A 25,362-nucleotide genomic window follows, 5' to 3' on the forward strand; every position below is an offset into this window, starting at 1 on the left:
CCTCTATAACCACTCAGCCAGTCTCCATTACGGGCAGATGTGAGGGTTCATAGTTTTGAAATGGAGATGAAAAGGAAATGTTGAACAACCTACGGAACTCACTCAAATAAAGTTTTTTTGAAGGGGTTTAATTTTTTTTCCAATAAATTTAGTCTCACCATCCATTGCATAAACAAATATCTATTGAGTAACTGCAAAGGCAACTATTTCTTTAACAACCTCTTAAAATCAAAATGTGAACATAATCCCATGCTGTGGTTGGTGGTGCTGGAACTTTTGCAACTTAGCGGAGGCCATTATAAATGCCTGGCTATAACAAGCCATGAGAAACGTAAAAATTGAGTTGATGGAGACATTAAATAAATGTCCTGTCAATCAAAGCAATCAGGGGGCTTCTTTTTGTCCAAATGAAGCTGCTAAAGTTTTATTTTTCCATTTTAAAGAGTATGGAATCATCTTAGAGCATTACTCAAAATAAGCAAAACTTCTCTATAGTTTTGAATGTGTAAGAGCACTTATCAAAAAAGTGCAGGACAAAGATAATTTGGCCATAATCAATCACTGCATGCGTGAAAGCATATCTAATTTACAATATAACTGAACAACTGAAACAATTTCTTTCGCATTTCCAAGCCCATCAATGAACTGATTCTTTTCCAACTACCCACCACCACTGGGCACTGGGTGTTCAGCTGCCACCTCCATAATGGAGCCAACAAGGGCAGAAGTGGTGTGTGAGATTGGGCCGACTGCACTCTTACCCCCTCAGAGGGTAAAATGATTGGACATGGGAATGGGGTAGAGATCTCTGAACTTGGTCCTGCTTGCCACTTTAAAGAACCACTGAGTCAACCCAACTTGGCAAAACTCCGGGCCAAAATCTTTGCTTCCCTTAATTACAGCAAGGTCAGTCTTCACCTTTCCTCAAGAAATCTGTCGTGTCAAAAGGAGAGTTGAGGCAATCTCACCCACAGTTCCAAAGAAACCAGATAGTCATCTTATTTCTCCCAATGATAAGATCACCATTGATTATCACATCTTTTCCTTCCGGCACAGTTTTTACTCTGTTCAAAAGGTGTACCAGCTCATCCCACTGATCAATCAGGAATGCAAGCCGGTAAGATTGGAGGGAGATGAAATAAAAACAGGACCACACCCTATTTCTCACCTCACGTGATCTTACCCACACTAATTTGCTGGTGAAATCAACTTTGTGCCCTTAGCCAATGTAAATACGCATGACTCCCAGGCGCCATCATCCAATCCACTTGTACTTATCCCCCCATGCCACTGGAGGTCCCGATGTTTGTGTGATTGGTTGGGGGGGGGGGGGGTGGCGAGGTGACAGGAGATCTCCCATTACACTGGGCCTGCGCAATGGTGAAATTAGGATCCCCCCACCCCCTACTGGCAAGAATCACATTTTGGCTCTCGTTTTTAAACTATGTGCTATACGATTGTGACTGGGAGCTTGCCCCCAAAAACACCATGCACCACAATTCTCTCCAGTTTTCATGCTCCTTCAGCTCTTAGATTTTTTTTTGTAAAATTCCACCCATGAATTTTAATCGTGAATCAAAGACTGCTTCATATATGCAGTTTAACCATGTAGAAGTTGTGTCTGTTGGATAGCATGAATGCACACAGAAAACAGAATCTACTAAATAATGTTGGTCTATTTTTTATAAAGTGTTTTATTTCTTCATCTAAAAATGTTTTAGGACCCACAATATTTATAGTTACCAATTTAAATAAGAACTATTAATGTGAGCAAATACAGGTTTGGAAACTCTATCCAGAGAGGATGCTGCATCTATGGCCAAAACAGAATGGTTAGCATAAGCAAGTAAACGCAAGACTGTAAAAATACACAAAGATTTTTTTTAGCAGCACATCTTTAACATTATAAAAGAAAGAAGAAAGTTACATTGAAATGTTTGATTTTAGGAATCTATTACATACAAAAATTTCCACTAAAAAAAGTCAGACAAGGCTTACATAGTAAGCCAATTACAATTTAATTTTGTGTATTGATAAAGCTACATCTCACAAAAAAGGCCAACTATTTTACTGAAATTCGATGAACATTTATAAATCATATCCCTCTTTTGTACATAATTGGCAAGTTATAAGAATATTTACATTGCATTGGAGGTCACTGCACAAATTAGCCAGCCATCCATAGGAAAAATGGTACGAGGACTGTGGGGAGAGTGGTGGAAGGCCCAAAGCCCAGACAAAAAATCCCAACCAACCCTAATGCAGCAGTGACAAACACACTTCTCTGGTCCCGGATTACAGTCTTCACCGCTTCACAGAACTGAAAAACACACAAAAAAAATTGTCATATTACTTAAAGGTTCAGCTGAGATAGTTACAGAACCAGTTTAAGCTCAAACTTACAAAGTTGACCAAAATGAATGCTTTCGCATATTTGCATTTTAGAAAAGGTCAGGAACATTTGTGGGTATGACTCTTCCCCTATTAAATTGCGAAATGCAGCCATCCAAATGGAGACACGGTCTTATTATTGAGCTACAAAGCGCACCAAAGTAAGTCAACAAATACTTTGACTCCCAGTGAGATGCCCTCGGGCTACTGCAGTTCAGGAATTTTAGTTTGAATGCCTCCAGTTTAAGGTGTGTGTGGTTGAATCTAGTGACTCAGACTGCATTTCTATTATAGAGTAATTTACATTAGCAATACCAGCTTTATGGCATTGTCATTATGCAAGACTTCCTTGAATGTACACTACTTGTAAGACTCGTAGGGAATTTAAAACATCAAAAAGTTAACTCTAGCACAATCCCTGGTAACAGGAATACTTGTCATGGTGGATAACTGTATTTTCCTTTGCTTTTTAAACTCAGTAAATTAGAACCCAAACATATTCTATAAATCCATTGTTTAATATGATGGTTTTTATCTAAACCCCCATATAAATTTATTCACTATTTGATGTGGACCAAGTCTGGCTGCCCTTGATTAGACTACTCAGTTGCTATAGTAAACCAGAGGAAACACAAGGAAGTACTGAATACTGCCCAGAAGTAATTTCTTGCATTTTAATTAAATGGCAAAGTAAGATTTTAAATATGGGTGACTTAGCCTGAAAAACACAACAGCATACAAATTCAACCACTTGGTTGTGAGGAAAGTCTGTCTATCGTTACTACAGCGAAACAAAGGAAATAAAAGTTGGCAACACAGCTCAAATGATTGATCCAATCACAAAATGAAAAAGGGAATGAAAAATCATATAATTTTTTTAAAGTATTACGTAGGACCCCTTGCTCAAGGAGTATGTTTGTACGTCTACAAGGGAAGAGGTCTACGGAGGCGAATGTCTCAGAATAAAAAAAGGGAAAAAAATCTGTATAAAAATCCAGGGCACTAAGGGTTGAGTTTAGAAACATGGAGCAGTGGGCTGGTTGAGGGAAGGTGTAAAGTGAAGTTGGTACATACCATTGCAGGTAAATAATTGGATGCGTTTCAAAAGAGATTAGAAAGAGTTGTGTGTATAAATATACATGAGTGCAGATTCACTATTTGCAACAAAACTTTTAGAAGCTCCATAATGTTGTCAGTTATGAAATCATTTGGTCCACTGAGAAGCTAATGGTATTTAAAAAAAATTCACGTAATGGAAATATGATACTACCTTTACTTTTCTACATCAAGACATGGCCAACTGGAGCAAAGCTTCCTTGTCATTAAGCCACCTCCCTACTCCCCCAAAGGCCTGGGCAAGTCACTTTTGCTACAACGTGGAACCATACATTGCTGCATTATTGCATGAGCATGCAACTATTAAATATTTAAAAACAGCTTTTAATCACCATGCTCCTTATTTGAAATTGTATGTTCGAGATGTCACAGTTCTGTTGAAATAGCGTTTTATTCGGAAACATGCTGATGTGCAACTGACTTTTAGGTGTTTTCCATATGTGGATATTTTTGAAACCCAAAAAGAATGTCCTCTAATGTTACTACATAAAACTATTTGTTAGAAATTCGAAATGATTGTTGAGATTAACCACATCCTGGAGTAATACCCATCCTAATTAAGGCACTCACTCACATAAAAAAATGAACACTTGAGCTCCAATTATTAGTCCACACAAAGGTAGGGTGTTAGCGTGGATAGAGGATTGGTTGTCAAATAGGAGGCAGAGAGTGGGGGTCAACGGGTGCTATTCGGATTGGCGGATGGTGACTAGTGGAGTGCCCCAGGGGTCGGTGCTGGGGCCTCAGCTATTTACCATTTATATAGATGATCTGGAGGAGGGAACCGAGTGTAGGGTGTCGAAATTTGCTGATGACACCAAGATTGGGGGAACGGCAAATTGTGCGGAGGGTGTGGAGAGTCTGCAGAAGGATCTAGATAGGCTGGGTGAATGGGCCAGGAAATGGCAAATGGAATTTAATGTTGGCAAGTGTGAGGTGGTCCACTTTGGTAGGAAGAATGGTAGGAAGGACTATTACTTACAGGGCGAAAAACTGCAGCAGGCGACGGTGCAGAGGGACCTCGGGGTCCTTGTGCATGAGTCACAAAAACCCAGCTTGCAGGTGCAGCAGGTGGTCAGGAAGGCGAATGGGATGCTGGCCTTCATAGCGAGGGGGATTGAATATAAAAGTAGGGAGGTCTTGCTGAAGCTGTATAGGGCATTGGTGAGGCCGCAGCTGGAGTACTGTGTGCAGTTTTGGGCACCGCACCTGCACAAAGATATTTTGGCCTTGGAGGGAGTGCAGAGGAGGTTTACTAGGCTGATACCGGAGTTGAGGGGGTTGAGCTATGAGGAGAGGCTGAATAAACTGGGCTTGTACTCGTTAGAGTTTAGAAGAATGAGGGGAGATCTCATTGAGACGTATAAGATGATGAATGGGATGGATAGGATAGAGGTGGAAAGACTCTTCCTGCTCAAAAAAGACAGTAGGACTAGGGGGCACAGCCTCAAGATAAAAGGGGGGCGGTTTAGAACGGAGTTGAGGAGGAACTTCTTCACTCAAAGGGTGGTGAATCTCTGGAATTCTCTGCCCGTTGAAGTGGTGGAGGCTGCCTCGCTAAATATTTTTAAGAAGCGGGTTGATGGGTTCTTGATAAGAGAGGGGATTAAGGGTTATGGGGAGAGGGCAGGAAAGTGGAACTGAGCCACGACAGATCAGCCATGATCTTATTGAATGGCGGGGCAGGCTCGAAGGGCTAGATGGCCTACTCCTGCTCCTATTTCTTATGTTCTTATGTTCTTAAATCAAGTAATCCTAAATTAACTAACTTGAATAAACAAAAACTAAAGGTTTGAAAGAATTGTCAGGAAAGGAAGCAACTTGCTTGGTTAATATTCCAAACACTACTGAACACTGGCCTCACAGCAACTGATGAAAATGGGACAAAGAGTGCATACCGGAAGAGTTCCTGTAGCACAGTGGTTAGCATTGCTACCTCTCAATGCCAGGGACCTGGGTTCGATTCCCGGCTTGGATCACTGTCTATGTGGAGTCTGCACATTCTCCCCATGTCTGCATGGGTTTCCTCCACAGTCCAAAAGGTGTGTGGGTTAAGTGGATTGGCAATGCGAAATTGCCCCTTAGTGTCAGAGGACTAGCTAGGGTAAATACATGGGGTTATGGGAATTGGGCCTGGGTGGGATTGTGGTTGGTTCAGACTGGATGGGCTGAATGGCGTCCTCCTGCACCATAGGATTCTATGATTTTATTGTAGAACAACTGGATAAATGCATTTAGCTGCTCTGGAAGCCATGGAACAGTAGAGAAGAAGAATCTTGTGAGCTCCATGCGAGACAATTGCTTGCATTTGTCTGTTATGTTACCTGGCCATGTCCATAAGGCAGGGCCATCTCCATCAGTTGCATGAGATCAGCCAACTGTACCCTCATCTCAACACAAGAATGAGTTACTATTGAATTAATTCCCTGTTGGGTGCATTTAAAAAAACAGCTGAAGTATAATGAAGAGTCTTGTGTTGCTTATGACACACCACAGGCCATTCCAGATTGTTCTAAAAATTCTAGTGATGACACTGAACTAACTGCACAAAAACACAGCAAGTTTATTCAGAGTTAACCAGATGTTGCAGGTTTCCTAGGTTATCTACTCAACCAATAGGAGGAATGCTACGATTGCATTTAGCTGCGGCAGAGCCCAGAATGGGAGAAAAGAGGAGCAGGCAAGGGAAACAGTGGCCCCGGTGCCCATGAGAGCATTAGATGAGAAAAGGATTGAGCTTGGCGGTGATGCCACTGCAACGGAGTAGCCAACTGATACACAAACACGATTAATAACCACCTCGACAAGAAAACCCAGAGGTGCATACCACAGCATATAGAGCAAGTAGCTAATGCCTTTGGGGTGCAGAAGTGAACATAGATTGAAAAAAAAGCGGTAGAAAAGATTTGGCAAATACTATTTTCGAAAGTTGTGAGCGCTCTTGAGAAACCACATTGTAGCATATATGTTTCAATGGCAAACACACGCTTAACCAAGTTCAGATTTACTCTCAGCTTGCGGGGCCAATGGGGAAATAGGCACACACAAGATGAAATGAAAGATCATTTGCATGAAAATTTGGCATGCAGAACTAGTTGACAAGCAAAATATTGAGTTATACATACTTGGGTCATCGCTTGGTAAATGGTTCTGTTGAGGAGCCTCAATTCGGCAGCTCCCTCAATGTGCAACCTTCTTCCAAACCTCCTCCAAGATTACATGACAGTATTGACACTAGCTACCTCCTTCTCCTGGGCATACTGACTGACTTCTGGTTAAGGGAGGTAAGTAGGAAAACTCTCCATTTAAATCGACCACATACAGTTATGAGAACATTGTGCCAGTGAATAGAAATTGGAATGCAGTATTACATCCTTAATTGTCCACAGAATCCACCTTGTGCATTCACATTGCGTTTTTCACTTTGCTCTCTCTTGGACACATTTAAAATTAAATTTGATAAAAAGTTGAAGCAATACAGGCGAGATTTTTCTGCCTCAGTGTGCTGGTCGAGAAGCGTATTGGGAGGGAAATCTGAACCAGGGGCTAAAAGTCAGCCTCGCACCAGGACCCTGGGACTGCGCAATGCCAAGGGGGCAGGGTCTGAGGCCAGAAGTTCTGCTGGTTTTTAGACTTTTGTAACCCTCCATTAGGCTGGTTCCTTGCAGAAGCTACAATGAACAATTACTTAGCAGAACAAACCACAGAAAGTGCCAGGCAATCAATTCATCGTGTTCTGCTGGTTAGTACTAAACCAGCAACAAGGCAGAAAAGTAGGTCTTTTTCTAACTGTGGGCATTTGAATATTGATGGAAGATCAATGCAGGCAAAAAAGAAATAGAATTGTACAGTTAGCTCAAAAAATCAGAGCATCCACAGGCAGAATTAAAGTGCCATATGCAGTAATGAGAATCCCCCAACCCAGCCTGAACCTCCTGTTCCTCTGGAGGCTTTAGGGCCATCTTGATTACATTACAACTCTCTATTGCCATAGCTACTTTTGGAACCTCTCTGATTTTACTCTCATCACTGGGAGTATTACAGCATTTACTCATTGCAGAGAAAAGTTATCAAAATGCACAAACTTGTACAGTTAAAGATGCTGCAAAGGGTTTCAGATTTCAAACTGCAGACCATTCTTTCTTTTCATTCCAAACATGGTATTAACTTTAGCCACTGTATGATTTTGAACTGTTAAACCTGGGCAAATAGGTCACAGGTTATGTACTGGCTTCTGGGAAACAGGTATGATGGTGGAATGGGCAAAACATGAAGTTCAATGCAGAGATGTTTGAAAAGGTAAACTCTAGGAGATCTAATGATGGAAGACACCAAGCTTTAAGTGGCACAATTAGATGAGCAGAGAAACTTTGTGACAGCCCTCCCATACAAAAATCCTCAAAAATGGTGGCACAGCAAATTAACAAGATGGTTAAAAAGAATCTGAGTTTCTATATAGGGGAACAGAATTGAAAAATGAGCTGATCATGTGGGAGCTTTACACATCAACGGTTTAAGCCTCAGCTGGAGAATTATGGACGATTCCAAGCTTCACATTTCAGGGAAAAATGTAAAGGCTTCAGGGGCTCACAGGGATGTTATCAGAGATAAAGAACTTCAGCTAACTATCAGGAGAGTTGGAACATTAGGACTAGAAAATGAAGAAATGACCAAATTATAGTTGAGATAATGAGAGATTTTGAATGGAGATAAAATTTGCTCTGGATGGATTTTAACTAGAGGTCATGGATTCCAAATAGTTATAAAAAATATCTAGAGGGAAATGAAAAGTATTTTTGAGACAGTTGTCAGGGTGCAGGATACAGATTCCATTAAAAAATTTAACGGAAGTTGGACAGGTACTTAAGAAGCTTATAAAAAACTGTTCCCTCGAAAGAATCAGCAACTGCCTGATGGGCTAAATTGGTACATTTCTATGAGAAAATACTGGCCATCTGACTCTTCTTGTAATGGCAACATTCAGGAAATCAAAGTTCTGGGTTTTTTTTAAAATAAATAAAACATGCAATTTCCTTCTGAAATGTGTGAACATAAACCAAGACTGTTCACCAAAAGGTTCTTTGGAAACTGGAGTCAAAAGTGCAAACAGGTTAAAAGCTTGTCATCATAGCAGAAACAAATATTATGGACAGAAAACTTACACAAGGTAGCATGATATTTATCTATGCGGCATTAAGTAAAACCCCCATGAACTCTCATTTGTATAATGACTGGGATGTTAGCCAGTTAACTGTACCCAGAGGGACACAACCCAGCAAGGAAATGCGGAAAACCCACAGTTGAAAGAAATATTATAAATCATATGTTGCATATTGAAGCATTTAGCAGAAGTTACTGCAAGATTAGTTTCAGCTCTGCTGCTGCCCTGTGTGCAAGAGAACAATCCTCATAATAACATCCTTGAACAAGTAGTTCATTTAAGCCACTGTACTCTATATTGATGCCAAGGAGCCGATCTAACACACCACAGAATATCGTACAAATTTCAAGAGTCGCTTGGCCTGCTTCCAGTTTGTCTCCATCACTTCTATCGCTTACTGCCTGAAGTGACAAAGGGGTTATTATAGACCTATCCTTAAGGAGTATGAGGAGATGTTCAGTGATCAGGCAGAATATTAAAAAAGATAGCACATCTCAACAAGAAAAAAAGAAAATAATGATTTTGGGATAATGATAATTAAGAATTTAATTATAATTTGAATGGGACAATCATGGGATCCTGTGGAAGAGCAGAGGGATTACAAAATATTAAAAGCAGGATCTAATGTGTTTAAAACTCACAGAATTACATTTTTTTTTTAAAATAAGAGGTATTAAATGGAAAGTTAAAATACAATGGGGGCTTGAGTACTGAAACACACTAACCACTGGAGTGACATTTGCAGTTTGGGCCACAACTTGCAGAAGTACGTGGAGGCCAGGATTATAAAAGGTTCAGCAAGACGTTTCCAAGTAAGAAACTACAAATATCAAAGAAAAGGACAACTGACATTACCCCCCCCTCAACCCCTCCTCATAGAAGGGTTTAAAATTAAGAAGGAGGATGAATCAGCTTTCTTGGGGGGAGCGTGGAACTAGGGGCTTGGAGGAAACATTCTCTGTTCTGGACCTCGTTAAATAAATCTCTAATGCTTGCTCCAAACTGCAAGAGGTTGTGGGGGGGGGGTGGGTGGGAGGGGCAGTAGCCAAGCAGCAATCTGGAACGTACAATGCAGGGGACAAAATACAGGTGGTGCACCACCACGGTTCCCTTTAAGATGCATCTTAAAAAGGTGCAATACGCAGAGGGAATTTGAGGAATCTTGCCTGCTTCTGCCACCTGAGTGCTGTGAGCAGTTAAAATGTCGACCAGTTCGATGACAGTGAGAATGAGGTTTTGTACAAAATCAATTTTCTATTTTAATTTTCTACTTTAAGTGATTGCCTTGCCTGTACCCCTGAAAGAGGTGGATCTGAAAATGTATTCCCCATCTGTATAACTTTTAGAATGAGTATGTATCATGGGTACATGTCGAGTAGGGGGAGAAACAGGACTGTCATGAACTTGAGCCAAGGACGGCTGCAGGGCAGGCGTTCAGCAACAAAGTACAAATCAAACCAGCTATGGAGCAAAGATGGATCTATTTTACTGAACAAATCTAATGGGGTAGAGGTTTCAAACAGCAGAGGAAAATTAAATGATACTCAGGAAACAGCAGAGCTCGAGTCCAGAAAGGAAGCCTGTATATTACAACTTGATACGGTAGGAAGGGCATTTGTTTCTTAATCCTGCAGTTAGATTGACACAAAAACCAGGTTACACCGGATACATGAATCATGCCTGAAGCTGGTCCAGTGTGACAAAGAAATTTGCTGACTTGCTGCATCTTGCCACATGACACACTCTAATTACTGCAGATCACAAAGGCTGTCATTACAGGCAGAAATGATGGCAATTTGGATTCCATTCATTTCTCCCGCCTTCAAGAGGCATTATTCCTTCAGCAAATACATATTTTCCAGGCTTCATACTCTGGAAGTCCTTCCCTAAACCACTACGCCTCTCTCACTTCAAAACCCACACCTCACTTGTGAAGCTTCTAGTTACCCCTCCTAATAGTTCCCTTCCGCATCATCCATTTTGTTTAAGTGATGTCTTCCATTCCCAATACTATCTTGTCACAGCTGCTGGAAGTGTGAATGCAGCATCAGACTCCATGGCTGGAATTCTCCCATGGCTCTACTCTGGGTTCACTGGCAGGTAAGGGAGGGAGAGAATCAGCAAGAGGCTCAAAAATCAATTTTACACCAGTGTAAATTTACTGCGGGATCATGCCCACCGTGGCATGAACCTCATTTGCACATTGCTGATCGGATGCAGATGAGGGTCCGTACATTCATGGCACCCACAGGAAAACACACCAGTGTGAAACACGTGTGGAACAACACGGCATGCAGATGTTAGGATACACCTGAACAATGCCTGGGGCTTCCTGGATGGAGACGCAGGAATGCCGTAACAGCGGGTGGGGGAGCATCTGCAAGCGGACCTTCCAGATTCAGTGTCCTGGAGGAGTCCATCCTCCACACCTTCTTCATGGCTCACTGATGTTGGTGCCTTTTCAATATGGCACCCAGATTGGATCAGTAAGAAGTCTCACAACACCAGGTTACAGTCCAACAAGTTTATTTGGTAGCACACACCACTAGCTTTCGGGGCTCTGCCCCTTCATCAAGTGAGTGGGAGTTCTGATCACAAATAGGGCATATAAAGGCACACACAGTTTACAGAAAACTGATTAGAATGTCAGTCTTTACAGCTTATCAAGTCTTAAAGGTGCAGACAATATGAGTGGAGATAGCATTAAGCATGGGTTAAAGAGATGTGTTTTGTCTCCAGACAGTGAGTGAGATTTTGCAAGTCCAGGCAAGTCATGGGGGTTACAAATAGTGTGACATGAACCCAAGATCCCGGTTGAGGCTGTCCTCATGTGTGCGGAACTTGACTATCAGTCTCTGCTCAGCAACTCTGCGCTGTCATGTGTTGTGAAGGCCCATTGGAGAATGCTTACCCAAAGATCAAAGGCCAAATACCCATGACTGCTGAAGCGTTCGCCAACAGGAAGAGAACAGTCTTGCCTTTTGATTGTCAAGCGGTGTTCATTCATCTGTTGTGGTAGCGTCCGCATGGTCTCCCCAATGTCTGTCTGAGGTTGTGCGGTTGTTAGACAGCCAAGTTCCACACACATGAGGACGGCCTCAACTGGGATCTTGGGTTCATGTCACACTATCTGTAACCCCCATGACATGCCTGGGCTTGCAAAATCTCACCTACTGTCCCATCTGGAAACAATACACATCTCTTTAACCTATGCTTAATGCTATCTCCAGTCATATTGTTTGCACCTTTAAGACTTGATTAGCTGTAAAGACTCACATTCTAATCAGTATTCTGTAAACTGAGTGTGTGCCTTTATATGCCCTGTTTGTGATCAGAACTCCCCACTCACCTGACGAAGGGGCAGAGCCTGAAAGATAGTGGCATTTGCTACCAAATAAACCTGTTGGACTTTAACCTGGTGTTGTGAGACTTCTTACTGTGTTTACCCCAGTCCAACGCCAGTATCTCCACATCATGACCCAGAAAGGATGGCAGACTAGGCATCATCATGCTGTGCAAAATACCCGCTTGCTTAATTAATGAAGTTTAGACCAGAAGATTTGGTGTGAACGGTTTTCTGTGACCCCGAAGTCATACTTCCACAAAAGAGATAGGTTGAGAACTATTCAAGTGCTTTAGCAAATCAAATGTGTTAAGTCATCAGGGCATGTAGTTGAAGATATGTGCCACGGAAAATGGGAGTCAAATTAAAATGTTTGAAGTCAAAATGCCCCTGCAGTCTGGTTATTTGCACTGTTCAGCCAACCAACTCGTACTATTGCAACACAATAAGAATTTACAACACAAAGAGGCCCTTTGGCCCATCATATCTGCATCAACAGTTACTTTGATGGCATCAGCAACATTTAATTGTAAGCTTCATACATCAAGAGAGACCTCCCATATCATGTTTAACCCCAGGGCTACCTGCTGAAGAAACTAACTTAGGAATGCATAATGACAATGAAGACTTGGAAGCTTTATTCTAACCCATCTCCGAGCCCACATTTCATTCTCCCTGGCCGATATCCCCAATCCTAGTCCAGGAATGCCATATCTTAATACGTAAACCGTGCAATCACGTGCGTGTAGGTGTTGTAAAAATATTATTGCGTGCAATCCTGAAACAAAGTCCGAGGACATGCCAACATTTTGTTTAAAGGATTAAGTTCATTTTTGGCTGATAAAAGCTTGGAATTCACCTTTAAGTTTTACAGAAATTTAACTTTGGATAAGACTGATTAACAAGTTAACTAGCATTTTGATGAGTATTGGTTCGTGCCAAATTAACAAGGTGCTGTTGCTGCTAATTGACCCCTGACATCTTGTTATGTTGCATTAATTTAAATATTATCATTAACCACGGTCATGAAGAATGGTGGGGTAGACTTGAAGAACCTAATGACCTCCTCCTGCTCCTATCTCTATGTAACCTTTTCACATTCAACTAAGCAAGTTTTTTCATTACAAATAGCAACTGAAAGCATATTGAATATTTAGTTATTTTCAGAAGGAAATGTCTACCAACCAGTTTTGTTTTGAATGTCACATAATCATAGCTGAAAGATTTGTAAACAAACTACAACTTTTGTTTCTGTGGTGCCTTTAACATTAAATAACCATTGAATCTGCACTGACAACAATCCCATCCAGGCTCTATCCCTGTAACCCCATGTATTTACCCCGCTAATCACCAGGAGGCAATTTAACATGGCCAATCTACCTGACCCGCACATCTTTGGATTGTAGGGAGAAACTGAAGCATTTGGAGAACATGCAAGCTCCACACAGACAGTGACCTAAGGCTGGATTTAAACCTCGGTCCCTGGCACGGTGAGGCAGCACAGTAATCACTGTGCTATCTGCCACCCCAGTGAGGTAGCTTTTAATGGAAGACAAGGTTTGAGAGGCAGAAATGTCAGAAGAGAATTCCAGAGTTTCTGGCCAAGACAGCTAAAAGCACAGACATCAAAGCTGGAGTGATTAGAATCAGGGATTTTCAAGAGGTGAGAATTAGAAGAGTGCAGGTAGCTCTAGACGGTTTCAATCTGAATAAGGTTTGTCATGGGGAGGGGTGCAACCATGGATTTGAAAAACAAGGATGCGAACCTTTAAAATCCTAGGTGTTACTCAGCCTAGAGCCAAGGTAGGCGAGTGAGCACCGGGGTGGCGGCAGACAAAGGTTGAAATAATGAGATTTAGTGCCCGACAGGACATGGGCTGACACCGAGCTTGTAAACAATTTGGTTTAGCCGTAAGTGAGTTGCCAGGGAGAGAGCGAGGGCGAATTGATCGCTAAAAAACACTTTAGAGAAATCAAGAAAGGCGCTGATCAGATGGAGATAGTATTACAATTGGTTACAATAATTATAGCACTATTTTCATGGCCCATGGCTACTCCTTGCTGGATAATGACTTAATAAATAGCAGATTATTTTGGAGCCACCTCCAGTATATCTGCTTCAGCGCGAAAATGCTATGGTCCACTGGAATTTGGGTAGAGGCATCAGCCACAATCTGTCTTCCGCATTAATCCATAGGATTCTCCAAACCAGTAACTAACCTGGCTTGTTAGATCACTGTCTCATCTGTTTGATCCGTCTTGAGGAAGCAATGGGTTGCAACAAAAATGAAGGAATTGTGGCTATTTCCAGGTTATTGGCAATTTACTGGCATTGACTCAATTCTTGTGTTCCAGCACTGTGCAGTATCTTTTCCTATTCTCAGGTCTACCAGCATAAGTGCATCAATCAGGTTGAGTCTTAAAGAACCCAAGTACGTGCTGCTATGGTCTTCCCATCAAGTATTTTTTTCTGACAAAGTTTTGGTTACTTCTTTGCTAAGGTAATCTACCAAAGCAAGAGCTTGGGAGGATCTGGTAGCACAGGGGTGAAGGGCAGGAATTCTCCCATTTTCTGTGTGGTGGGCAGCTCTGTCAGTTTCTGTCCTGCTGACCAGGATAGCAGCATCCTATGCCAGATTCAGTGCTTGGAAGCTCACTAATTTCATAGAATCCCTACAGTGTAGAAGGCCATTTGGCCCATCAAGTCTGCACCAACAACAATCCCACCTAGGTCTATCCCCATAACCCCACACGTTCACCCTGCTGATCTCCCTGACACCAAGGGGCAATTAAGCATGGCCAATCCACCTAACCCACACATCTTTGGACTGCAGGAGGAAACTGCAGCACCCAGAGGAAACGCATGCAGACACAGGGAGAATGTGCAAACTCCACACAGGCAGTGACCCAAAGCCAGAATTGAACCCAGGTCCCTGGCACTAAGGCATCAGCGGTAACCACTGTGCGAGTTCTCCTCCAACTCTTCTGGCAGCTGATTCACCTGCCAACTTCAGTTAATACCTTTGCAGGTCCTGGCGCTATATTTAAACACAGTAAGAAGTCTCATAACACTAGGTTAAAGTCCAACAGGTTTATTTGGTTGCAAACGCCACTAGCTTTCGGAGTGCTTGCTGCTCCTTCATCAGGTGAGTGGGAGATCTTGTCACAAACAGAGCATATAAAAGGCACAAAGCCAATTTACAGAATAATGATTGAAATGCAAGTCTTGGCAGCTTAATCAAGTCTTAAAAAGTACAGACAATGTAATAGAGAGACCATTAAGCATAGGTTAAAGAGATGTGTATTGTCTCCAGACAGGACAGTTAGTGAGACTTTGCAAGCCCAGGCAAATCATGGGGGTTACAGATAGTGTGACATGTACCCAAGATACTGGTTGAGGCCATCCTCATGTGTGCGGAACTTGGCTATCAGTCTTTGCTCAGCGACTCTGCACTGTCGTGTTTCGTGAAGGCTGCCTTGGAGAACACTTACCCTCCGTATACAGAGGATGAGGAGAATTGCAACAGACACCTCCAGACGCTGAAAGATACCCTCAAAAACAAGATATGGTGCTTGACTCATCGATCGATAGTCCAAAACTGCACAGAAGATAAACACGGGACATGGCGGACAGACTACCCTTCATCGTCCAGTGCCTCCACGGAGCGGAGAAACGACGACATTTTCTCCAGAGCTTTCAACATGTCATTGATGAAGATGAACATCTTGCCAGGGCCATCCCCACACCCCCAATTCTTGCCTTCAAACAACTGTACAACCTCAAACAGACCATTGTCTGCAGCAAACTACCCAGTCTTCAGGAGAACAGGGACCAGGACACCACACAACCGTGTCACAGCAACCTCTTCAAGACATGCGGGATCATCGACATGGATGCCATCATAAGAACATAAGAAATAGGAGCAGGAGTAGGCCATCTAGCCCCTCGAGCCTGCCCCGCCATTCAATAAGATCATGGCTGATCTGTCGTGTCTCAGTTCTACATTCCCGCCCTCTCCCCATAACCCTTAATCCCCTCGCCTATCCAAAACCTATCAACCCGCGTCTTAAATATATTTAGCGAGGCAGCCTCCACCACCTCAATGGGCAGAGAATTCCAGAGATTCACCACCCTTTGAGTGAAGAAGTTCCTCCTCAACTCCGTTCTAAACTGCCCACCCTTTATCCTGAGGCTGTGTCCTCTAGTCCTACTGTCCTTTCTGAGCGGGAAGAGCCTCTCCACCTCTATCCTATCCATCCCATTCATCATCTTATATGTCTCAATGAGATCTCCCCTCATTCTTCTAAACTCTAACGAGTACAAGCCTAGTTTATTCAGCCTCTCCTCATAGTTCAACCCCCTCAACTCCGGTATCAGCCTAGTAGACCTCCTCTGCACTCCCTCCAAGGCCAAAATATTCTTGCATAAGTGCGGCGACCAAAACTGCACACAGTACTCCAGCTGCGGCCTCACCAGTGCCCTATACAGCTGCAGCAAGACCTCCCTACTTTTATATTCAATCCCCCTCGCTATGAAGGCCAGCATCCCATTAGCCTTCCTGACCACCTGCTGCACCTGTAGGCTGGGTTTTTGCGACTCATGCACAAGGACCCCGAGGTCCCTCTGCACCGTCGCATGCTGCAGTTTTTCGCCATGTAAGTAATAGTCCTTCCTACCATTATTCTGACCAAAGTGGACAACCTCACATTTGCCAACATTAAATTCCATTTGCCAGTTCCTGGCCCATTCGCCCAGCCTATCTAGATCCTTCTGCAGACTCTCCACACCCTCTGCACAATTTGCCGTTCCCCCAATCTTGGTGTCATCAGCAAATTTCGACACCATACACTCGGTTCCCTCTTCCAGATCATCTATATAAATGGTAAATAGCTGAGGCCCCAGCACCGACCCCTGGGGCACTCCACTAGTCACCATCCGCCAATCCGAATAGCACCCATTGACCCCCACTCTCTGCCTCCTATTTGACAGCCAATCCTCTATCCACGCTAACACCCTACCCCCAACTCCATGCCCCCTGACCTTCTGTAATAATCTCTTGTGAGGCACCTTGTCAAACGCCTTCTGAAAATCAAGAAACACCACATCCACCGGCTCTCCTCTATCCACCGCCCTAGACACATCCTCATAGAACTCCAATAAATTCGTCAGACACGACTTCCCCTTAACGAAACCGTGCTGCGTCTGCTCTATCAAACAATTCTCCTCAAGATGCCTCGCTATTTTCTCCTTGATCACGGATTCTAACATTTTACCTACAATAGACACCATCTCACATGAGAACACCATCCACCAGGTACATGGTACATACACTTGCAACTCAACCAACGTTGTCTCTGATACGCTGCAGGAAAGGATATCCCGAGGCATGGGTACACTGGGGAGACCATGCCGATGCTATGACAACGAATGAATGAACACCGCTCGATAATCATCAGGCAAGACTGTTCCCTTCCTGTTGGCGAACACTTCAGCGGTCACGGGCATTCCGCCTCTGATCTTTGGGTAAGCGTTCTCCAAGGCGGCCTTCACGACACACGACAGCGCAGAGTCGCTGAGCAGAGACTGATAGCCAAGTTCCGCACACGAGGACAGCCTCAACCGGGATCTCGGGTTCATGTCGCACTATTTGTAACCCCCATGACTTGCCTGGGCTTGCAAAATCTCACTTACTGTCCTGTCTGAAGACAATACACATCTCTTTAACCTGTGCTTAACGCTCTCTCCATTGCATTGTACCTTTAAGACTTGATTAGCTGTCAAGACTTGCATTTCAATCATTGTTCTGTAAATTGTGTCTGTGCCTTTATATGCCTGTTTGTGAAAAGATCGCCCACTCACCTGACAAAGGAGTAGCAGGCACTCCGAAAGCTAGTGGCATTTGCTACCAAATAAACCTGTTGGACTTTAACCTGGTGTTGTGAGACTTCTTACTGTGTTTACCCCAGTCCATCGCCAGCATCTCCACATCATGGCTACATTCAGACACCAGTTCAGCACAAACTTGTCACTCCGTCCAGCCCACCTGACCGTACAAGATGTCAGCAGCCCTGAGGCAGAAGGCTAGCAGCATCAAGAGGAAGTATGGTCACCCTCCCCTGAAGCCTCTCACTTGTTGGTGCCAATCCCCACTTGAATATCTATCCATCAAACTTGGGAGGTTTCACCTTACCCCCTCCAACAAACAATTTGGTGCCCCTTTGACTCTCTTGTTTATGGGCTTTTCATGTGGCCTTGTTGGGGTACAGCTTCCCTCTCCTCAATTTTCCCTCTGCCTTCCATTGTTAGACTTCTTCACCCATCTCCTTGCCCCTCTGCAGGCTTTGCCTGGCACCGTGAGCCTTCTTCCAACCCATTGTTACCACCACCACAGCCACCTCCCACAACATAGTGCTGTCCAGATAGACATTGGTGGGCTGCATCAGGGGAAGGAGACCCCTGTACTCTGCGATGCCAGGCGCTATAACGATCCGACTCAGTGACACAGGAGGGTCCATGGATCCAGCAGCACGGTGCTGCCCGTGAAAACCAGCTTGGCACGGAGATGGGGACAGGAACTGGTCTGCTGTGGCAGAGTGATGTACACTGCATCTGGAGTAATGAGGACCACCTTGTGCATGTCACTCATTAGCAACCAGGTCTGACACCAATGTAAATTCCCACTGGCGCGACGCAAGATTGAAAGGCCTGGCGTGACGTTGGGAGTCATGATGTGGGTATGCCGGTGTTGGACTGGCGTAAACACAGTAAAAAGTCAGACAACACCAGGTTTTAGTCCAACCTATTTATTTGATAATATACTCACAAGCTTTCGAGGGGACTGTCAGGCCAGAACTCTCCATTCACCTGACGAAGAGGCAGTCCCCTCGAAAGCTTGTGAGTATATTATCAAATAAATAGGTTGGACTAAAACCTGGTGTTGTCAGACTTTTTACTGTGATGTTGGGAGGGCAGCTGTTTTAATGAGCATTCATGAGATATAAATGATGTTCACCCACAAGCAAGAGGAGCAATCCGCTGTCATTACAATTGCAACGGAATTATAAGCTGTTTTTGGCTCCAATCGGATTGACTGCACCACCTGCCACCAAACCCACTGCAGGCAGGTTAGGAAACTACCTCCCATAGGGCTGTGTGGTTATAGCTACAGCCAAAGGCAACATTCTCCGTGTAGGGGAATGTAGAATGTGCTTGGGGATCATCTTTAAGGAAATGGCACATTTGATTCTTAGATGCAAGAGGCCAATCTCTTCAGATGTGATTCTAGGATGAACAATACATCCTTCTCCCAGACAGAATTGTTCAAAAGGAATTCCCAAGAATAAGAAAACGACTGCGAAATAGCAGCTGTAAATACTGTTGCAGAAAGGGATGTTGCTGAAACATTATTCCAAAGTGAAATGTTAGTGGCAAAGGTAATATATAAGCTAAAAAAAAATGATCCAGTGATAATCAAACACCTTCTAAAAGTAGCAAGCACCAAAGAGCTTTCAAATTTCAACATTGTGGGTTCCATCTGGGCAAAGAACATAAAAGGAATTGCCAGGTGAAAAAAAACCCAAGTGACTGACTAGTGTAGAGAACTAATTTGCATTCGCTAAACTAGTAGGAACTTTAGACAAGCACTCTTCAGAAGGCCTTAGAGTATGATACGGAGGGAGCATTACACTGTCTTTTAGATGGAATATTAAACTGAAGCCCCTATCTGCCTGTTCGGGGGGGATATAAATGATTCCAAGGCACTCTTTCAAAGCAGAGCAGGGGAGTTATCTCCCTGACAAATATTTATCCTCAATTAACACCACAAAAGAATAGATTATTTGGCCATTATCACATTGCTGTTTGCAGAGTGAAAATTAGCTGCTGGGTTTCCTGCATTACAACACTTTTAAAAAAGTACTTCATTGCCCATAAAGTGCTTTGAGCCACTAGTGTTTGTAAAAGTGCCACATGAATGCAATCTTTCTTTGGTAGAACTAAAATGTGGGAAGTTAAAGCTGTAGTGAAACTTGATTCAACCACACTTGATGTACCTCCCACATAGAGGCACTGGAGAGGGCGCAGAGAAGACTTATAAGAATTATACCAGAAATTTGAGGGTATACAATCAGGAAAGGATTGACCCACTGGCTCACTTTTCTCTTAGAAAAAAGTCAGTGGAGGATCTTTAGAGTTCCTTAACATTATGAAAAGTTTTGACAGTGGATAGAGAGACAGAATGCTGCCTGTTGTGAGGAAAAGCAGAACTCAAGGCCATCAATATGTAAGTCACCAAAAAATCCAATAGGTAGGTCAGAAGAAACTTACTTATCTAAAGAATGTTAAGAATATGGAACTCAACGCCACAAGGACTGACTGACATGAATAGTATTGATGCACTTAAAGGGGAAACTAGAAAAACATTTGTGGGAGAAGGGAATAAATAGTTATGATGGTATCTAAATGAGGAAAGACTGGAGGCGGCACAAGGTGGAGCATAAACACCAGCATGAATTGGTTGGGCTGAATGTTTTTGAGGTGTATACATGAGCCTGCGACTTTCTGCTTCAGTCCAAAAGTGGGTTTCATTAAAGGGTCCGACAGTGGATAAAAGGGATTGGATACCCCTGGTGACATCCTGTTCAGATCATCAGGCATTTAATACCCATCTAAGAATACCAATAAATGATGCAGACTAACAAACAGCAAATTAAAGATTTCACAGAAGACCCAGGTAACATTCGAAATAAAAAAAACTTGGACCAAGGGAAAGAGAGAAATTGAATATGTTTTTCTATTATACCCGGTAATGATATTGTAAGGAGAAAAAATAAAATTAAATGTCACTTAATTTTAGTTCAGGAAGGTGATTCTCTGCCAGTTTCTGTGGTACAAGTTCAGTTTCAGAATGGGATAGGTTATATTTATTAAAACACTAACACAGAGCAACACTTTTGCCTATTATCTATTACTGATAAACTTATTAACATTGAAATTACACTGATCACCAATGCTAACCTCTAATGCAGCCATCTTCAAATATTTTTGCATGTGGTAAAATACTCTTAGAAATCAACTAATTTGAAAATGCAGACCTGGAGGGGGAAACCCATAGAATTCCTACTGTGTGGAAGGAGGCCACTTAGCCCATCAAGTCCACACCGACTCCCATGATAGAGCATGCCATCCAGAGTCCATCCCAGGAACCACACATCCCCCTAAGCTACACATTTTAGGACACTAAGGGGCAATTTAGTATGGCCAATTCCATTTAATCTGCACATCTCTAGACTGTGTGAGGAAACCAGGGCACCTGGAGGAAACCTACCATATACAGGGGAGAATGTGCAAACTTCACACAGACAGCACCCCAAGGCTGGAATTGAACCTAGGTTTCTGGCGCTGACACAGCAATGCCAACCACTGCCAGCATGCCGCCCTAAATATACTCTAGTTATGTCTGGAAAAGTGTATTGATAACGTGTACTGACAAATTGTTTTCACTTACTTAAATTACATGGATTCTCTTAGCTATTCTACCATTTCAACCCTCAATATCTTTAGGATTTGCCGATGGAAAGGATTGGTGTCTAATACATGCAAAAAAGCAAAAGGTTTGTACCATGATCCATAACTTTCCGGTTCCCCGGCGAAACATTTGGATGTCCCCCTATGGTACGCTGGAAAAATCGCTCTAGGAAGTTCCCATGTAAAGGTTTACCCACCAATTGCCCAGAAGTGCTAACTTCCCCCACACATTTGTACTGGGCTGGGAACCCATCCAGCTGGGAACCCATCTAAGCAATTTAAATCATGAACTAGCTTTGGCTGGTTCTGCCAGTTTTCCTGATTTTAACTCTTTCAATGAAACTAGGGGAAAAAAAATCACTTCCAACTCAGGAAAACAGCCAGGAAGCCCAGACCCAGCCATGCATGGGACACCCCGCATACACACAACCTCCCAGGGTAAAAGCAAATTACTGTGGATACTGGAATCTGAAACAAAAACAGAAGATACTGGAAAAATCTCAGCAGATCTGACAGCATCTGTAGAGAGAGAATAGAACCAACATTGAGTCAGGATGATGCTCCGGGCAGCACCATGGCACAGTAGTTAACAATGCTGCCTCACAGCGCCAGGGACCCGGGTTCTCCCTGTGTCTGCATGGCTTTCCTCCGGCTGCTCTGGTTTCCTCCCAGTGCCTGAAAGATGCATTGGTTAGGTGGATTGGCCATGCTAAATTAACCCTCAGTGTACCTGAACAGGCACCCAAGTGTGGCGACGCGGGAATTTTCACAATAGCTTCATTGTAGTGTTAATGTAAGCCTATTCGCGACACCAATAAATAAACTTCCTCAGATCCCCCAGGGATCCACCAGAGCAAGTACATACTTTTGAAACTTACCTTCTCCTTTCAAATTATCCCTTTAAACATCCCCTTGACGGCAGCTAGTAAAAACAGAGAATAACTTGTCTCTCTGCGTCCGGTTACTTAAGGCCAATTCTGCCAGGGGTATGCCTCTGCTTCTGTCTCACACAGCCTGAGTGAGGAAGTTCAGGCCAGACAGGAGCTGTGCAATCTCAGCCAAGGTAAATTCAGAGTGGCAATCCGCTGGAGATGCCCACTCTGTGGAAGTTATGGGCCATGTGCTACACTGGCACCGTCTGTACTGATGTTCATCTGGGGTCCATGTTCAGTTCCCGGGGACTAGGGCACTTGCACACAGAGGCAGCAGGAACATTCAAAGATATTTCTAGAAGCCATTTTAAGAGCACATGCACTTTAAATTGAAAGTCTAAACTTTTGCAAATGAGGAATTACATTTAAGAAATCTGTACTTATTGTACAGAGAATGAGCCTTTCATCAATTTCTCATAACACAATTGTGCAATAGACAAATGATATTAATTAAATTGTGTTGATCCAAATAAATAGCCTGGACTAAAAAAAATCTGCAAAAATGTGTACAATGACAACACATTCTATAATAGAAACTTAAAGATACAGAACATGAAGGAAAATGCTGAGATCCACAACTATGTAACTTTACCTTGTCAGTCTGGATGCTGACCGCGGTGCCATATCTACAGTCAGTAACAAAATGTTCACAGTTGTTCCACAAAAGGCTGTACTCCGTGCTTCCCACCAGCTTCTCTGCTCTTCTTGCAACCTCCTCGTTGGGAAGTGCTGGCTTCTTACACACCGAGTCCATGTGGTTGACCAGAATGCAGGCTCCATAGGCAAAATCCTGCACCGAGTCCACTCTGACACTGGCGTTCCGGGAGATCACTCCCAGGATCAGGCGCTGGTTGGTCACCACGTCCCGGATCAGCTTCTTGTCCTCGGTGAACAGGGGCAGGATGTCGGGCATCAGGTGAGCAACTTTCTCCTCGCCCAGGTAAATGCCATAGTGTGTGAACAGTGTCCGCGACACCTCCAGCAGGTCTCCTCTCTTCAGGGAGGGCAGCTCGCAGAAGTTAGCATTAGTGTCCGACTCGGAGGCCATTCCCTCAGTCATTGGCGTGGATAGACAGGGTCTGCGGTCTCCCCCAGTCTAACTGGCTGGAGGACTGGTCTCACCCAGCTCTGACTGGCTGGATTGCCCCCGCTCAGTCTCTCCTTGCTTTATCTGGGCAGGTTCCTGCTCTCAATCTCCCCGCTCTGACTGGGTAAAGAGATAAGTCCCTCCCAGCTCCCCAATCTCTCCCAGCTCTGGCTGGGTTGCTCCTGTTCTCCAGTCTCCCCGCTCTGGCTGGCTGTGAGGGACCGTCTCTCCCTTTGGGTGTGAGTGTCTGAGTGTGTACCTGTCTGTCTCTCTGCTCCTCTCTCTGGGTCTGGGTGTCTCTCTGCTTCTCTCTCTCTGGGTGCGAGTGTCTCTCTACTCTCTCTCTCTCTGGGTGTTAGTGAGTCTCTGCTCCCCTCTCTCTGGATGAGTGTCTCTCTGCTCCTCTCTCTGGGTGTGAGGGACACTCTCTGCAGCTCTGTCTCTGTGCTTTCCCCCCCCCCCCTCTCTCTCTGGGTATGAGGGACACTATCCCTATGTCTGGCTGTGAGGGTCTCTCTGTGTCTCTGCTCCCTGCTCTCCCAGGGTGCGAGGAGCACTCTGTCTCTGGGTGGGTGTGTGTGTGAGGGTCTCTCACTCTGGGTGCGAGTTTCTGTGTGAGAAACACTGTCGCTGGGTGTGAAGGACACTCTCTTCAACTCTCTCTCTGTCTGTGAGGAACACTGTCTCAGTCTCCCCGCTTTCTGGAAGTGTCTCTCTCTCTGGATGTGAGGGTCTGTCTGTCTCTAGGTGTGGTTGTCTTTGTGTGTGGATCTCTCTGCAGCGCTGTCTTTCAGTCTCTCCGCTCTGTCTGAGAGTCTCTCTCTGTCTCTGGATGTGAGGGTCTCTGTACACCTTTCTCTCTCTGTCTCCCCACTCTGTCTGGGAGAGAGTGTGTGTGTGTCTCTGGGTGTGAGTCTTTCTGTGTGATGAACACTCTTTCGTTCTCCCCACTCTCTCTGGGGGGGGAGAGAGAGTGTGTATGTGTGTGTCTGTCTCTCTCTGTATGAAGAACACTCTCAGCCTCCCCGTTCTGTCTGGGAGTGTGTGTGTCTGGGTGTGAGTCTCTCTCTGTATGAAGAACACTCCCAGCCTCCCCACTCTGAGTGTGTGTATATAAAGAACACTCAGTCTCCCCGCTCTATCTGGGACAGTGTATGTCTCTCTATATAAAGAACACTCCCAGTCTCCCCGCTCTATCTGGGACAGTGTATGTCTCTCTATGTGAAGAACACTCCCAGTCTCCCCGCTCTATCTGGGACAGTGTATGTCTCTCTATGTGAAGAACACTTCCTCACTCTCTGTCTGACTCACTCCGGCCTCGCCTTTTATACTCGGAGCCCGCGGCGGCCACACGCACAAACTCAGCCGCTGATTGGCTGACGACGGGATTTCAGCGGCCGCCATTGGTGGAGGCCAACGTTCCATCGGGAGGCTGCGGAGCGCGTGCTGGGCGGGACTGGAAAACCTCAGTTGGAGCAGCAGAGAGATAGAGCCAGAGGGATAGAGATTTAGAGACAGAGACAAAGAGATAGAGATATAGATAGATATATATAGAGAGAGATATAGAGATATATAGAGAGATATAGAGATACATAATATAGAGATATATAATATAGAGATATATAATATATAAAGATATATATATAGAGATATATATAGAGAGATATAGCTATATAGAGAGAGATATATAGAGATAGATATATATAGAGAGATATATATAGAGAGAGATATAGAGAGATATATATAGAGATATAGATATATATAGAGAGATATATATAGAGATATATCTCTATATATACTTTTTAC

The 25,362-nt window shown here is 43.8% G+C and overlaps 1 protein-coding gene across 1 annotated transcript; it reads right to left on the minus strand.

Moving 5' to 3' along the window:
* Nucleotides 1-1,676: 1,676 nt before the first annotated feature.
* LOC145345011 (lecithin retinol acyltransferase-like) lies at nt 1,677-24,841 on the minus strand. The gene is made up of 2 exons (XM_080192510.1): nt 23,062-24,841; nt 1,677-2,320 (listed from the first exon to the last, which is right to left on the minus strand). Exons 1-2 carry the CDS (start codon nt 23,527-23,529, stop codon nt 2,168-2,170), a joined length of 621 nt encoding a protein of 206 aa, XP_080048636.1. The 5' UTR covers nt 23,530-24,841; the 3' UTR covers nt 1,677-2,167.
* Nucleotides 24,842-25,362: the final 521 nt, after the last annotated feature.

The sequence above is a fragment of the Carcharhinus amblyrhynchos genome, chromosome 1 (genome assembly GCF_965287045.1).
Source record: "Carcharhinus amblyrhynchos chromosome 1, sCarAmb.v2.hapA, whole genome shotgun sequence".
In the NCBI taxonomy this organism is placed as follows: Eukaryota; Metazoa; Chordata; class Chondrichthyes; order Carcharhiniformes; family Carcharhinidae; genus Carcharhinus; species Carcharhinus amblyrhynchos.

Bases quoted from the DNA above. Each gene is read 5' to 3' on its own strand.
- LOC145345011 (XM_080192510.1), bottom strand. From the start codon at position 23,529: ATGACTGAGGGAATGGCCTCCGAGTCGGACACTAATGCTAACTTCTGC. The intron at 2,321-23,061 runs GTAAAGTTACAT...TGTGTTTTTCAG, and splicing joins TCAGCATCCAGACTGACAAG to TTCTGTGAAGCGGTGAAGAC.